The sequence below is a fragment of the Trichosurus vulpecula genome, chromosome 3 (assembly GCF_011100635.1).
Source record: "Trichosurus vulpecula isolate mTriVul1 chromosome 3, mTriVul1.pri, whole genome shotgun sequence".
NCBI classification, from domain to species: domain Eukaryota; kingdom Metazoa; phylum Chordata; class Mammalia; order Diprotodontia; family Phalangeridae; genus Trichosurus; species Trichosurus vulpecula.
The window spans coordinates 136,225,638-136,240,840 of NC_050575.1; the positions used below are offsets into that span (position 1 = coordinate 136,225,638).

The following is a 15,203-nucleotide window of genomic DNA, read 5'->3' on the forward strand; positions in this document are numbered from 1 at the left end:
ATGAATCAAAAGCCAGAATTAAGGTTACCAGAAATACCAACAATCTCAGCTAGACAGATGATACCACTGATGGCAGAAAGTGAGCTGAGAAGCCTCCTCATGAGGGTGGAAGAGGAGAGTGTAAAAGCTGACTTAAAGCTTAACCTAAAAAAAACAACACTAAGATCTTGACAATTGGTCCCATCACTTCCTGGCAAATAGAGGGAGAAGAAATGGAAGCGGTGTCAGAATTGATATCCTTGGGCTCAAAGATCACTGCAGATGGCAACTGCAGCCACAAAATTAAGACACTTGCTCCTTGGGAGGAAAGCTATGGCATAACTGGACAGCGTACTAAAAAGCAAAGACATCACCAAGCCAACAAAGGTCCATATAGTCAAAGCAGTCATTTTTCCGGGAGCACTGTATGGCTTGTGAAAGTTGGACTATAAGGAGAGCTGACCACCACAGAACTGACGCTTTAAATCGTGGTGCTGGAGAAGACTTTTGAGTCCCTTAGACATCAAGATCAAAACAGTCGATACTTAAAGAAATTAATTCAGACTACTCACTGGAATTAGATACAGAAGCTGAAGCTTAAATACTTTGGCCACAAAAGTTTTAAGAAAGGACTCATTTGAAAAGACCCTGATGTTGGGAATGATTGAGGGCAAAAAAGGGGATAGCAGAGGATTAGATGGAAAGTTAGAAGCAACAATAGATAGATGGATTGATGGATGGAAGGAAAGAACATACATGAGCTTGGACAGACTTCAGGAGATAGTGGAGCACAGAAGAGCCTGGCATGCTATGGTCCATGGGGTTATGAAGAATCGGACAAGACTGAACAATTGACTAGATAGATCAATCAAACACTTATGAAGTGCCTGTTGGTGCCAGGCACGGTGCTAAATGCTAGGGATACAAAAGGAGGCAAAAGACAGTCCCTGTCCTCAAGGCCCTCACAATGTTGAAACAAAGTCTCCTAGTTCCAGTGAGTTGCCTATGTCACAGCTATTAAGTGTGGGAATTCAGATTTTCTGACTCAGTTCAGTAATCTTTCCAACACCCTCTTAGAAGTATACACTAGTGTTCATTTTGCAACAGATAGCTTTTAGCTAGTAATTTATTAAACAAAAATAGTAGCATTACGTACTATTTGAAAGTTGAGGGGAAGGGGTAAAGAGACCGGGAGTTAAGACAGGACAATCATCACTAATCAGCCTTTAGTGAAAAACAAACCACCATTATACTTCTGTCAAGTAGAAGCAGCCAACAACTATAGAAGAGTCTCATCATCCCATTTCATCCTAATGCTCAGTTCTGCAATTTCAACTATTTTTTTAATTAAGAAATTTTATATATAGGCAACTTTGGAATTCTTATTCCTCCCCAGGAAATATGATCCATTTGACTTGGGCTAGAAATGGGGAGGCAATACGTGGTGCAGTGGAAAGCATGCTGGAGTTGGAGTCAGGGGATCTGAATTTAACATCTGCATCTGCCAATTTATTACTTGTGTGACTATCCTAGGACTGATCCCTTAACCTCTGTGGGGCTCAGTTTCCTAAAATGTAAAGGAGGAAACTGGACTAGATGCCTTCAAAGGTCCCTTTCATCACTAAAGCTATGATTTTTCCCTACTTTTTGTGAGGGTCAGGTAAAGAGTTGAGTACAGACCTTTCAAACACTGTTAGGTAAGTCCAAGTTTACTCCTTCAAAGGTTAAGTATAGGCTATATCTGCACCAGAAAAATTCCATAGATATTAGATACAGGAAGAAGCATCTACAGGCCAGCCCAATCACCATAACCTCCACTCATGGCCACCAGTTCTCACATTCGACTGTCTCAAGGCACTTCTTCTCTGCCTTCTGATATTTTCACTTTTACTTACCCCTTTTACTCACCTTGCAGTGAGCCACCAAGCACAAGAAGGTTCCATGGTTAAATCTTCTCTGCAGGGCACCTTGAGCAAGAGAAACTTAAAAGCAGTAGCTGGGCATATCATTGAACCTCACTGTACTGCATCTTGTAGCAATTAACCTGGAAGATCCCTGTCATTCTTACCGAGATACAAAATGCAGAACTACAAAAACTGTAAAAACAGTAGCAGGTACCAATTTACTCCAAAGACACGGCCTCATCAAAGAACTAGGTGCCAAATAACACTCCTGGATTCTAAGTTATTCAATACTGCACTGCCTCCAAATCATAAAAACAAAAGGGACAAAGCACACCTTAAGTCATAGTCCATTGCTTTCATTTATGAGGCAGAGAAAGTAGGAATAATTTCCAAGGCATTTTATGATGTTTGAAATATGAGTAAAAAATATTCTAACCTCATTTTCCTCTGAACATTAAATTCCATTAACTATCTGATAAACAAAATGCTGTATTATCTATTACTTTAAAAATGTTACCCCTTCAGAGTCTGAATGTCCTGATGAGAACAAAAGTGGCCTGGTCAGACAGGCAGAATGGCTAAGCCTGACACTTATGAGTGTCCTTCAACTAATTTAGCCTTTCAAACCAAGTCCCAATTCTGAAATCATTTAGGAAAATTCAATTTTTATAACTCTTGAAAAATGCTAGATAAGATTAGACTTAAGACAAACATGAATGAATCTTTTCCCTTCACTAGGAAACAAGGTTACCTATTTAATCAGTAAAACCCAATTTACTGCTTTCTTAATTCTACATATAGGATAACTCTTAATTAAGAGGTGATATCTAAAGAACCAAAAATAAAACACCAAATACTACATGAAATTATTCCCCCAGCTAATTAAAATCTAGTTCCCATCAGAGGCAAAAACATTTCAAAGTCCGAATAACAGATCTCCCAACTCTCATCCACCCAATTTGTTCATTATCAAAAAAGCCTTGTGTATACAATCTTTTTAAGTAAAAATGCAAATGGGTGCCATTGTTCCAAAGATTTTTATTTCAAATTCATTGGAAGAAATCAAATTTTATTAAAAAAATAGAAATCTCACAAACTGAGAAAAGCCAGGAATAGAAAGAACAAGTTGGTACTTTTATTTTTTTCCTGAGAGGCAGAGCTAACAGCCATTAAGTGGTCTTTCTTCTCCTTAGCTTCTGTCAATTCAACATAAAAACCAGTTTCCCTATCTCTAAGGCAGTTTGGAGTACTCTGAGCACTATCTGGTTTAGGTTAAATATTTTAGGTCTGCTAAAGACAACAGAGAAAGCGGAAGTGCTTTAAATTGCACACACACACTTCCAATTTATGTCAATTTCCAAATTTTCTAAGCCCTGATTTTCTAGAATGTGGTTCCATTCTGTTAGCATGTTTTCTAGAGTGCCTGAGCTCTTGTTCTAACATTAAGTCAATGAAACAGACTGAGTCTAAGCAATAGTAAGCTTTTAGAGGATGAAATCTTGCACTCTGAAGTTATTTCTATTCAGAAACTTATAACCTCAAAAGCACAGAAGATTAAAACACAAATTGAAGACCACCAGCCAACCAGTTTGTGTAGAGACTAAGAACATTGGCCAAAAGAATGGCTTAACTCGCAAACCAAATCTTATGGCTTCAGGGCAGCACTAAGAATACATAGTAACTTGATCATCTCAGAAGCTCTCAACTTGGTCATTTCCCAACATTTGGTTTTCCTTTGAATTATGTACTTACTGTTATTCTACTAAAAACCGAAGCCCTTGTTCCAACCAGACATATTAAGGTATTACAGATGTACCTCTACTTTTGTATACTATGAAATTTGTCTCTATTATATCTTAAACTAAAACTCTGCAATTTACTTAGCTCAAACATGAAAGCTTGAATCCACTTAAGAAATAGTTTCAAGTTATATTTTAGCCGATTTTAAGATACTTAACACACATCTAACACCCCCAATAGCACCCACGAATCCCCATGGGATCACTGAAAAACATATCAAGTCTGATGAGGTTATTAACACCATGCAGAGCAAAGAGCATTGGACTGGAAGTCAGGAGATCTGGATACTAGTCTTAGCTCAGTCACTAATTTGCCATGTGATCTTTGGCGAATCACAACTTTTCTGTACCTTAGTTTCCTCATCTATACCATAAGGGGATTTGACTACATTTCTATAAGCTGTCATTCTGTACTTCTATGATGGGTGTGTTTTTCAGCAAATTATACAAGAGAGAAAAAAAAGTCTAGAACCGTATGTGCTTGACATAGTGACCTGATGTCCCCAGTTATGAGACTTTCATTTTAAAATATTAGTGAGATGATCCAGCTTCAATCTGCTTCTGAAGACTTATATGAGGTGACCTAGTTAATCAAAACCTCTATTAGCTTTAACAGGTAGATAAACATTTCAAGCCAACACAGTGAACTGGTCCTTACAAAACCCCCATACTCTTTCCTTGCTCCATATGAAGTCAGTATCTTTCCAAGAAAGGTCCAATCATTCATAAACAGACATATGGTTCCTATCTTCACAAACAGAGCTACAACTACAAAGGCTTTAGCTAACTCTCACCCTATTCCAATAAGCAAGCCCAATGTCATTTATCACAACTCCATCTACTGAGTCTAATACAAGATTAAAATTGGCTCAAATTTGACAATATAAACTAAACCTTAATCAGCAATTTTATCCCATAGAGTTTCCAGTCTCTCCCTTCCCCTAAGCTAAAGAGCTATCCTGACGAGCAAAATGGCTTAGATGCCAGGAAAGGGGAGTTTATCACCCTAGTTATTCAAAACCTCCACATGTTCCACTGCAAAGTATTCCACTCAGTAAATAAAAGGCCCTCCTACTTCCCTCAACTGTCTCAATTATACTGGTATGAAGCACTGCACTACAGCTAGAAACCAGGAAGCAGACAGAAGGAAACAGATTTACCTGTTGGGTAGTCTGGCTTCCTTTCCTCAACAGAGTAGATGAGTTCTACTAAATGGCGAGGAAGCCAGGCCCATGTAAAATTACAAAGTAAAACAGATAAGATAAAGCAGAGCCAAAAAAATGTTAAGAAAGACTTCTGAACTGCTACTATCAAATGGAATAGTCTCTAGAGCTTCCCTTTGACATTTTTAATCACAAAATAATTTTGTACTTTCTCTATCAGCATCCTAACAACTTTTTTACCAACATACTCTTTCTAAATATGTTTACAGGGCACTCAGGCTTAAAAGTTAATGAATGGAAGTAAATGGTGCAAAAAGATTTGGAAGAGTATAATGCAATGACCAGACAAGAAATATGCCAGGCTGATATTACAAACGATGAAATAAGTTAAAGGGGTTTGACATCTTAGTTTGTCTTTTATGAAAGACCTTAATGGTACAGTACCATTGTATTTTCAGGAAAAGTATGAAGTCATCCACGTATTTTTAAGTAATCACTCTTTTGTTAAAATTTTTAAAAATTTACTTTTTAATGAATGCTCCCTTATAAAATTGTGACCTAAGAAAAGTTCCCTTCTTAGTAAAACTACCTCTTGAACAAAATACTAAACAAGCTGCTAGTATACTACAGGAAGTACTTTTCAATATATGTAGCCAATAAGGTCTATTTTAACAATTCTTGAAAGTTACACTTAGAGACACTTAAGTTTTTCTGAGTTGTCCTAAACATTCCTGATTTTTTTTTCATATAGCCCTATAATCCCAGAAAACCTGAAAGGAGAATTCTAACAAATGTCACTGACATAGAGGCTTAGAAGAATAAATACTAATCCAATTGCTCCTTTAGCCATTTACAGTTTGGGTATGCCAATTTCAATTTGCTACATAACACATTTATAATCCCCTGTTTATAATAATCATTTGTAACACTTTAGCCATCACTGCTGAACCATACTATTGACAAGTAATTTATGCCAACTAGGGAAAAACTTCTAATTACATTAAAACAATGTATTTATAACCCCCGTATTCTAAACTGATCTGTCTCTAAACAGCCAATTTATATTACAGTGTACAGATTTTTAAAAGAATATTTAACATTAATTTTTTTTCATCCAATTCTCTTCATCCATTAAAACCGGCAAACTTCTGCCCGATCTGCCATTTGCCTGGTATACTCCTATTCCTCCATGCCAAAAAAGATAATGAGCATTTCTGGGGAAATCCAAGTCTTAGCAATAACATCAAGTTCTAAGATTTTTATGTCTTTCAAAAAGTTATCTAACTTTTGATAAAAAGTAACTTATTACTTCAAAACAGACAAACAAGTTAACATTTTAGGCTAATCAAATCTTCAGTGCTTAACCTAGAAAATATCCCAAAAAGGATCTTTAAATATTAAAACAGATCAGCTTTGATACTATGTGAGTGGTGTAAGTCACACCTCCTAAAGTTCAATTCCCCAAGACTGTGAAGCAACCCTTCTATTGTCCTGTGTTATCGGGATTTGTAGTGCTTTCAGTGCTCATAGGCTGTACGTTGTCTGCCAGATTGTGTGCATGCTCAAGAAACAAATCTTTAAGCACACTTAATTCCTTAGTCAGCAGTTTAATTTTTGCTTCCAAGCGTTCGTTCTCTTCTTTAAGCTGGTTGACCCTCTGCAAAGTATCCTGGGCTTTCTGCTTGCTTTTTAACCGACTCTTTTTCACCGCCATGTTGTTCCGCTCCCTTCGTTGCCGATACTCGTCACTGTTCCTATCCATAGAAGAACTTTTTTTGCTTTGCTTGCTGGGAGGTGCAGCTTTGCCTCCTCCCCCAGGGCTGACTGGCACCACCTGAGGAACCTGCTGCAAACCACTGGCATGTGCCTGTGTGTGAATAACACTTATTCCATTTGCTCCTGCAGTACTGCTCTGTTGGGATGTCTTGCTCATTTGGACAGACCCTTCTTTAACCACAGCACACAGTTAGAAATGGTGGGGAGGGGAGCAAAAAAAGGGCTAAAGGAAGATACAGGTGACCAAGAGTTTCCACACTCAACTGCCAAAAAATCTTCACATGTACCTAAGAGAAAAATAAACATTATTAGACATTTTAAATAACAGGTTTAAAAGAGACTGCACTTGCCTATATTTAACATAATCTTAGCAATGGTCTATCCAACATGGTTTTTGTACTGGAAAAAAGTCTCTGGCAGAACTGCCAACTTCTCAGATGTTTCAGAAGTCTCAAATCATTTAATTTGGAAGGATTATTTAATGGGTCATGCTTTCCAGCTCCAGTACTAGGGGAGGACAGATTGCAATTCTCCAAAAAACCATCCCTGACGGACGTCTAGTTCAGCACTCAGAATCTCCAGTAATGGTCGTTTCACAACCTCCCTAGACAGTTTATTACATTGCCTAACTTTTCTTCCAGTTATAAGGAGATTGTCTAATATTAACTTAAGTTATCCCTGCAGCCATTTAACACTATTACTTATTTGTTCAGTGTGGAGTGAAAAAAAGTCTTAGTTGGATCTTTTTATATCCTTTCAATTTAATGTTCTCTCCTAGGATCACCTTTTCTACACAGAGGCCATCCAATTATTGGCCCTTGGCTATTTTATTCATCAGTTACATTTGGTACTCCCTCAAATATCTGACTCTGGGGCCAACCTAGGTCCAGCCTGGAGATGGCAAAGGCCCCAAAGAGTCCTAGACTGTGGGGGAAGGGAGACCTCCAGGCCCAAATTCTCCTATGTATAAAGGAGGGAGTTGGGCTAGAAGATTTCTAAGGCCCCTTGCTTCAAGCTTTAACAGTTTATGATTAGTTCTAATTCTGCTCCCTATGCGCCAAACTCAGCTTCCTCTGTTGGGGGGGATTTGGGGGACACAAAAAGGTTTTTGAACAAGACTCAACAGATTCATCATGATCCATACATATAGGCATCATGCTAAAAAAGAAAGAGGGCATGAAAAATATATCTCTGGTTCAAAATAAAAAACAGAAATATGACACCAAAGAGAGAAGCAGCATTGCATGATAGCTAGAGAGCTGACTTTGGAGTCAGGGAGATCTGAGTTCACGCCCCACCTCAATGGGACCCTCAGCAACTGACTTCTCTCAGTGTCCCAGGCCACCTTCTCTAAGATTAAAAGTTGTAGAGCAGTTGCCCATCCCCACTTGGAGCTCAATACACCAATGAAATCACTTATCTGGCTAAAAAAAAAAAACCACTAAAAATCTGGACTAAAATATCATCAAGTAGGTACTCTTAGCCACAGGTAAGGCCAGAGTCCCTAAAGATATTAAATCCATGTAATTAAAAGAACACCACACCAAGAAAAGTGGATCAAAGTTGTGACTCAAAACTAATTTCCAGTTTACTATAGCAAAGAGCTGTAAGACTCCAATAATCTACACTGAAAAAGGTTTCCGTGTGTCTAAACAGCTAAACCAGATGCCTCTCCTGATGGCATTCACAAATTAATCAACTACGAGCAGTAAGCTTGCAGCATACTGTACTTAAGAAAATGGGAGGTCATCACTAAGGCAAATTCTAGATGGATCAGACCATCATTCAGTCTCAGCCTTTCAGGGAAAAGTGTTATTTTTATGGACAAATCATTTACTGCTAAGTCAAAGAGATACATTAAAACCCTAAGTTTAGATTTCAGCATCTTTTCAAACAAATTGGGCTTTTACTATTTATGTATTGGACAGAAAAATCAGAGCATTTCAAATGTATACAGTGAACACAAAAAGAAATGCTGGGTTCACATTAGACTAGCTACTACCCCAAAGCTCAGCCTACTGGAAGCAGGGTGGTGCCTTTATCCCTTTCATAAGAATCATTTCAAGTGTGAAGCATTTGGAAATGCTTCAGATTAAAACTGGATCTGAAAACTGCAAATTCCCGCCAACATTCTTATTGAGTCATGACTCTCAAATTCAACCATTGCTTCCAAAATCAGTATCATACAGAAAGCTCAGGGTATTTTTATACAATAATGAAAAGAAACACCAATACTCATATGAGCTACAGCAAAAATGTAAAAATAAACACCTTCAATCTATCATAATTGGATTTGGGAGATGCCTAGATAATTCATATTTTTTTCTAACCTGATTAAAATTCACACATTCCTCATATTTTTTTACCTTAACAAAGATCTGCACGCTTAGATTCAAGGCCTCCCAGAAACAAGGTAAGTGACAAGCTGTTCTGCTAGATTCATCTTACACAGTCTTTTCTAGCATGAAACTCTCTTAAAGCAGCTTCATTCTAATTTAAGATGTTACTAAAATGTCTTCGCACTCCACAAAGTTTGTGATTACTGCGAGAAAATAGTAGGAGGGACTTCAGAAAACAAAGCTCTTTGGGCCACCTCTTGTCTATTTTTCTACAGTATGGCAGCTCCTCTTTCTACTCAGTTCACCATCTTTCCTGATTAATCATCCTATTTTTCAATATATACTTACAGCATTATACAACTCTGACTATCTGCCCCGCGCTTATCCCCTGTAGAACAAGTTTCAAAGTGGGTAAGTCTAAAATGTTATTTGTATTTGGTGTCACTATTTGTTTCCCACTGTTTACAGGAGTTGGACAACTTGGGCACCTAGAGAAACCCACCTTCCACACGGCCCCATTTTTAATAATGTACTGAAAATGGTCTTTAAGCAATTTATGCAGCTAGGAGATGTGTTTAATATTACTTTGATAGGGCAAAGCAATGTAAGAACAAGGAATGCAACTCAGATGTCAGCTCTCTAGGGCCCTGCTTATGGTTGTACCAATGACTCATAGGTGTGACCTTTATTTACCACTGGATACTTACCTCTCTAGAGAAACTGAACTGATATTTATAATGTGTTCTGAAATCTTTTCTGATAAAAGAGGTCTGAATAATTAATTTGCATGCCTTTTGTGACTTTAAAGATATGTAGTTGGGCAAAACTAGGCAAATGACCATCAGGAACCAGAGATTTCCTCAAAACCTTGAAAAATGCCTCTAAGGTAACAATGTGGATACAAAAAATTTTGATTTTTTCAATTTTGTTTACAGTAAGAAAAAATGTTTTTCAAGGATCACAGGATCTATTTTAAGAATAAACTCCTAATATTAAAAAATAAAAATGAACCAACCTCTGAGGAGCTCTGATGAAAGGATACCTCCCCACCCTAAACCCACCTTTGTGGATTGAGAAGTCCTTAAGTGTTGCACACTGCACATTTTCATACTTTCAACCTAGTGATCAGTTATGCTGATTTTTTTCTTCTTTTTCTTTCTTTTTTTTGTTTTTAAAAAATATTATCATATATAACAGCCCTCTGAGAGGTGGAAGAATACTAGGAAAAATTACAATAATGTGAAGAACAGAAGACGTAAAAAAACCTGATTAACCTTGCCTAAATATGACCCGGGTAAAATTAACTTACATGATCTGTTTTGTATCACCAAGAATTTGAGGAAGAATAATCTCAATAAATTGAACTCTCAGAATGATTGAAAACTCAAACAAGACATATAGATTTTTACTAAGTAAAAGTCTGATTCACTAGAACCCATAACTTAGTTTATAATAGACAGTATTAAAAAGTCAAAAACAATTCCTTTAAACACTATTTTCTAAGTCAGACTTAAGTAATTATATATGCTTCTCAGAATGCAATTTGTGAAATCACCTAATCAAAAGTCAGAAGGAGCTTACAGGCCATCTAGCTCAACCTTTAATTTCACATGTGAGGAACCAGATACCACAGAGATTAATTAATTCAAAGTCACACAGCGGTACAACTGGAACAACTAACCAAGTTTTGCCGTATCTATTTCTGGATTTTTTTTAACTTGCTCCTGAAACTGAATTTAAAACATTCAAAAATCAACATTTTAGGTCAATGAAAACAAAAAACTATAGTATACAAATGTAATACAATATTAACGTGCAGTAAAAATTGATGAATATGAAGAATTCAGAGACATGTGAAATTTGCATGAACTGATGCACAACAAAATAAGCAGAACCCAGAGAACACTATACACAGTGACTATAACAATGTACATGAAGATACCTAAAAGGAAGTTGAACTCTGAGTAATGGAAAACCAATGAAAGTCCCAGAGAGGAGATTATAAAACACAGAAAGACAGGGGTCTACCATGACAGGCAATGACTGATGACAAGTTATTGTATACATTATCAGAGGTCTCTTTATTATATGTCTTTGGCTTATTTTTCCTCTGTGTAGTAGCAATTAGATTTGAAGATCTTTCCCACCCATTAATAGGCCATGTGACCTGCTTGTGCACAGGAAGCCTAAGTTACATGTGGTAGGAGGAGCTTGCTGACAGGAAAAGGAAGTCATGTAACAGGAAATGCTGAGAGAAAAATATGTTATGGCTGCTAATGGCCGCCCTCGTGATTGTTAGAGCTTAACAGGCTGACTTAGCTGTACTGTGAGTTTGTTTTGAAGACCACCCCAGCAGGAGGTCAGAGAGGTTTTGGGATGGCACAGCTCCAGGCTGTGATATGGTGTTTTAAGTTCCTTGCTGTTATGATAAAGTGGGCTGACTGGCTGTGGGAGCTGAACATTTGGTTATGGGATATGGTTCTCTGGTGTCTGAACAAATGTTATACTTTTTTTATCTTCTTTTTGGAGAGTCTCTAATATTTTGTAATACAGAACTATATAGGAATATTCACAACTATCGTTGATGTTGTGTTTATTGCCTTATTATTACACTCTGTCACAAGGGAAGGTTTAATCTATAAAAGTAGTGGTGAGAAGTGACTGATGTAAAGACAAAAGGTATTATTAAAATGTATTTTTTTCAATAAACTGCTATGGAAATATGAAAAAAATAACTTGAATAACAATAGAACATAATGCTCAAGGGAAAAAAAGAATGTCCGCCTGTAAAAGTGGAAAAACAAGAAAAAAATGTATTTGCTTAGTTTTGATTGAATCTAACATTTATTAAGTGCTTCTGGTTTTGGGAACTGGAGGTTCAAAAGTTATTTAAGTCCCTACACTCATGGAGCTAGTGTGGTAGAGGAGATGGGCGAATCCACAAATAACTACAATTAAATAACACCTGATAAATGCATAAGTATCTAAAGTGGAAAAGCATGAAGATCAGGATATTCAGGTAAAAAGGAAGAAAGGGTCTGAGAGTCAGGATGCCCCTCTTTTACCCTACCCCCTGGTGGGATATATAGTGCCCCTGAAGAAAATACACCTTAACAAAAAAACACTCTACATTTCCATCACTCCCTCTATATGATTACTTCTGCTCACCATTTTCATTAACTTCATGTTCACTTCAAATTCTCTTGCTGCTGTGATAAATTTTCATACCCACCTCTTTTCCCAGTTGACTCTCAGAATGTTACATGATCATCCACAATGAATACTTTGTTTATATCCAATTTGTGAACTGCAAGAAATCAGAATTGATTCCCATAAACAAAAGAATATTATTGCTATATTTCAATTTACATCTATATCATCTGACATTCTTTCACAACCATCTTATTAAGACCCAAGAATTTTTCTAAACCTACTGCTGTTCACTTTTGAAAACTTTACCATGCAAAAATATGGACAATACACAGTAAATATGTTTCCTTTTGGTAATAACTTATAATACTGTTCACCTTCCTGACATTTAGAAACACACTTGATCCCAAGGGGCCAATATTATAAGTCTGGGTTGTCAAACACACATTTCGCAAACAAACTAAAACTTAAGCCTTTCTGGAAAGAACATTCAGCTTTTTATTTCGTTCATCCAGCCCCAGATGCCCTTATCGCTGATCCCCAAACTAGTATTTAGCACTTCACTCCAGAGGTCAAAGCTAGCAGCCAGCAAGAGAACAGGCTACTTCTCCAATCAAGGGAGGAGGTGGGGTATGTTTCCCCAGGGGGAGGAAGTGTTGACAGAGAATATTGGGTTGTGCTCCTACATCATGATAGGAAGTGATATTCCCCTCCCACACAACACAGAAACAAAACTCTCTCCCAGTATCACTGCAGGAGAGCCAGAAATTAGCTCCCCAGGGCCTAGTTGATTGGGGGGAAGGGGGCAGGGGTAGCTCTGAGGAGGTCACAGGGGAGAGGGAGGTGGCTCTGAAGAGGAATAGGGGAAGGAGGAGAGATTCATTTGACATTCTGGGAGGGTTAACAGGGGTCTGGGTGTCAAGAAACACAGGTAGCCAGCTTATCCACTAACTTTCAGTGTGACACTGGGCAAATAAATCCCTTCCCCTTTCAGGTTCAGCTGATGGGAGAACTGAATGATGGGGGTGGTCTAGAAGCTCTTAAAGAACCCCTTACGGTTTATGATTCTGGATTATGAACCCATGCTACGTTCCAGGCTTGTGAGCAAGAGCAAGTGAAGGTCAACAGGTTCACCTGGACTGGGGGAGAAGGGGAAGGCTGAGCTGGGGTCCACTCTTGATGGAGCAGAAACAGCACAGGAAAATAGTGAAGGAGAAGGGAAAGGAGACAAAAAGCAAGCTTGGGCTTGAGTACCCTCTCATGGGGAAAATAAAATAATAATCCCAACAATAAATAATGAAAATAGCTGACATTTACATAGCACTTCAAATGCTTTTCATTTATTACTTTTTTGACCCCACAAAGAAGCTGTGAAGCCCTATTATTATTTCTACTTTACACAGGAGGAAACTGAAAACAAAGAAGTGACTTGCCCAGGGTCACTCAGTTAATAAGTACTGGAGATAGCAGTTGAACTCATGTTTAACAGGGGTCCTCAACCTGAGATTTATGAACTTAAAAAAGAATAACTATTTCAATACAATTTATTTCCTTTGTAATCCTATGTATTTTATGCATCTTAAAAACATTTTTCTCTTGTTATCATATTGCTTGCCTTCTCAATGGGTGGGGGAGGGACTGGAGGAAGAGAATTTGGAAGTCAAAATTTTTTTTAAATGAATGTAAAAAAAGACCCTAATTCTGAGGGGTCCACAAGCTTCAGCTGAGCCAAGTGGGAATCTATGACACGGGAAAGGATAAGAACCCCTGCACCCTGGATGGGCTCCCCGCCCCTATGCCCAGAATTCTCTTCCTGGGTGAAATTCAAGTCTCGGCTAAAATCCCATCTTGTACCAGAAGTCATTCCCAGTACCCTTCAAGGGCTGGTGCCTCCCCTCTGCTGATTACCCTCATTCTATCCCCTACGTGTCCCGTGTGTACATAGTTGTTTTCAAGTTGTCTCCTCCATTAGAATGAGAGCTCCTTAAGTGCAAGGAACAGCTTTTGCCTTTCTTAATATCACCAGCGCTTAGCCCAAAGCTGGGCACACCAAAAGAGCTTAATAAATGCTTAGACTTCTAATCCACAAATTTCAAAGCACGAAGTTTAAGGATCCAGGAAGTGACTAGCGTAAGATCACCCAGGTAAGTAAACAATAGAGGCGGGACTCAAACTTTGCTACCGCTCCCCTCCCCCCCAACCTCTTTCCACTCCAAGCACCCCACGCGGCCTTCCGGGGGGAGGAAAGGGAAGGGGTCTCCTCCTCCCGGAAGGCAGAGGGGAGGGGCCGGGCCTCCCGCCCCGCCCCTCCCTGGGCGCTGGGTGGAGGCCAGGGATGACCTCACCGCGCCAGAGGGTGGGTGTTGCCAGCAGGTTGCATCAGACGCTGCACTCGGAGCCGCTTCCCCCACCTCCCCACCCCCCGCCGCCATCCACACCCCGGGTCACGCGGGGACTTCCCCGGGTGGCGGCGGCGGCGTTCGGGGCTCCGGTGCCGCCATGGCCCGTCCCCGCTTCCCGTGCTGGGCCCCAGAGCGCGCCCCCAGTGGCCTCGTAGCTTCGCGCTCACGCGAGCGCCCGGCTCCGCCGCGGCCTCCTGAGTCCAATCATGCCCGGCCCAGCCTGTCGGGCTCCCCAAAGCCGTCTCAACCCAGCCCGGCCCGACTCCTTACCTAGGGGGCCTCCACCCGAGGCGAACCCAGCGAGGCCCCCGCTGCGGCGCGACCCCGACGCTGACTTCGAGGAGTTGGAACCGGCGGACAGCGAGAGGCGATTGCGAAACCAACCAGCCTCCCGCTCCCGCCCGGGCCGCGCTGCGCTCGCTCTCACACCCTCCTCCCCTCCCCCTTTCCGAGCACCATTTACAAGCTGCCGGCGCCTGGGCCAATGGGAGAGCTCCATACCGGAGGATGATGAAACCTCCGTCTGCGACTGGCATCTCTAAGAACCAATAGAAAGCGGAGCTTCGGGAAGGGAGCGGGGGCTCAGAAATTCCTGTTTGCCTTAAAGTGACAGGACCCAGGAGGGTGTGGCTGAACTCCGCCTGACTCCTCCCCCTCCCTTTCCCCACAGCTGGACACCTCTGGCTAACCA

The 15,203-nt window shown here is 39.8% G+C and overlaps 1 protein-coding gene across 1 annotated transcript; it reads right to left on the bottom strand.

Annotated features, from left to right (window-relative positions):
- Nucleotides 1–2,901: 2,901 nt before the first annotated feature.
- Nucleotides 2,902–6,904, bottom strand: CEBPG (CCAAT enhancer binding protein gamma). Its single transcript, XM_036749612.1, has one exon. The coding sequence runs from the start codon at nt 6,776–6,778 to the stop codon at nt 6,329–6,331; it is 450 nt and encodes a 149-aa protein (XP_036605507.1). The 5' UTR covers nt 6,779–6,904; the 3' UTR covers nt 2,902–6,328.
- Nucleotides 6,905–15,203: the final 8,299 nt, after the last annotated feature.

Bases quoted from the DNA above. Each gene is read 5' to 3' on its own strand.
- CEBPG (XM_036749612.1), bottom strand. From the start codon at position 6,778: ATGAGCAAGACATCCCAACAGAGCAGTACTGCAGGAGCAAATGGAATA.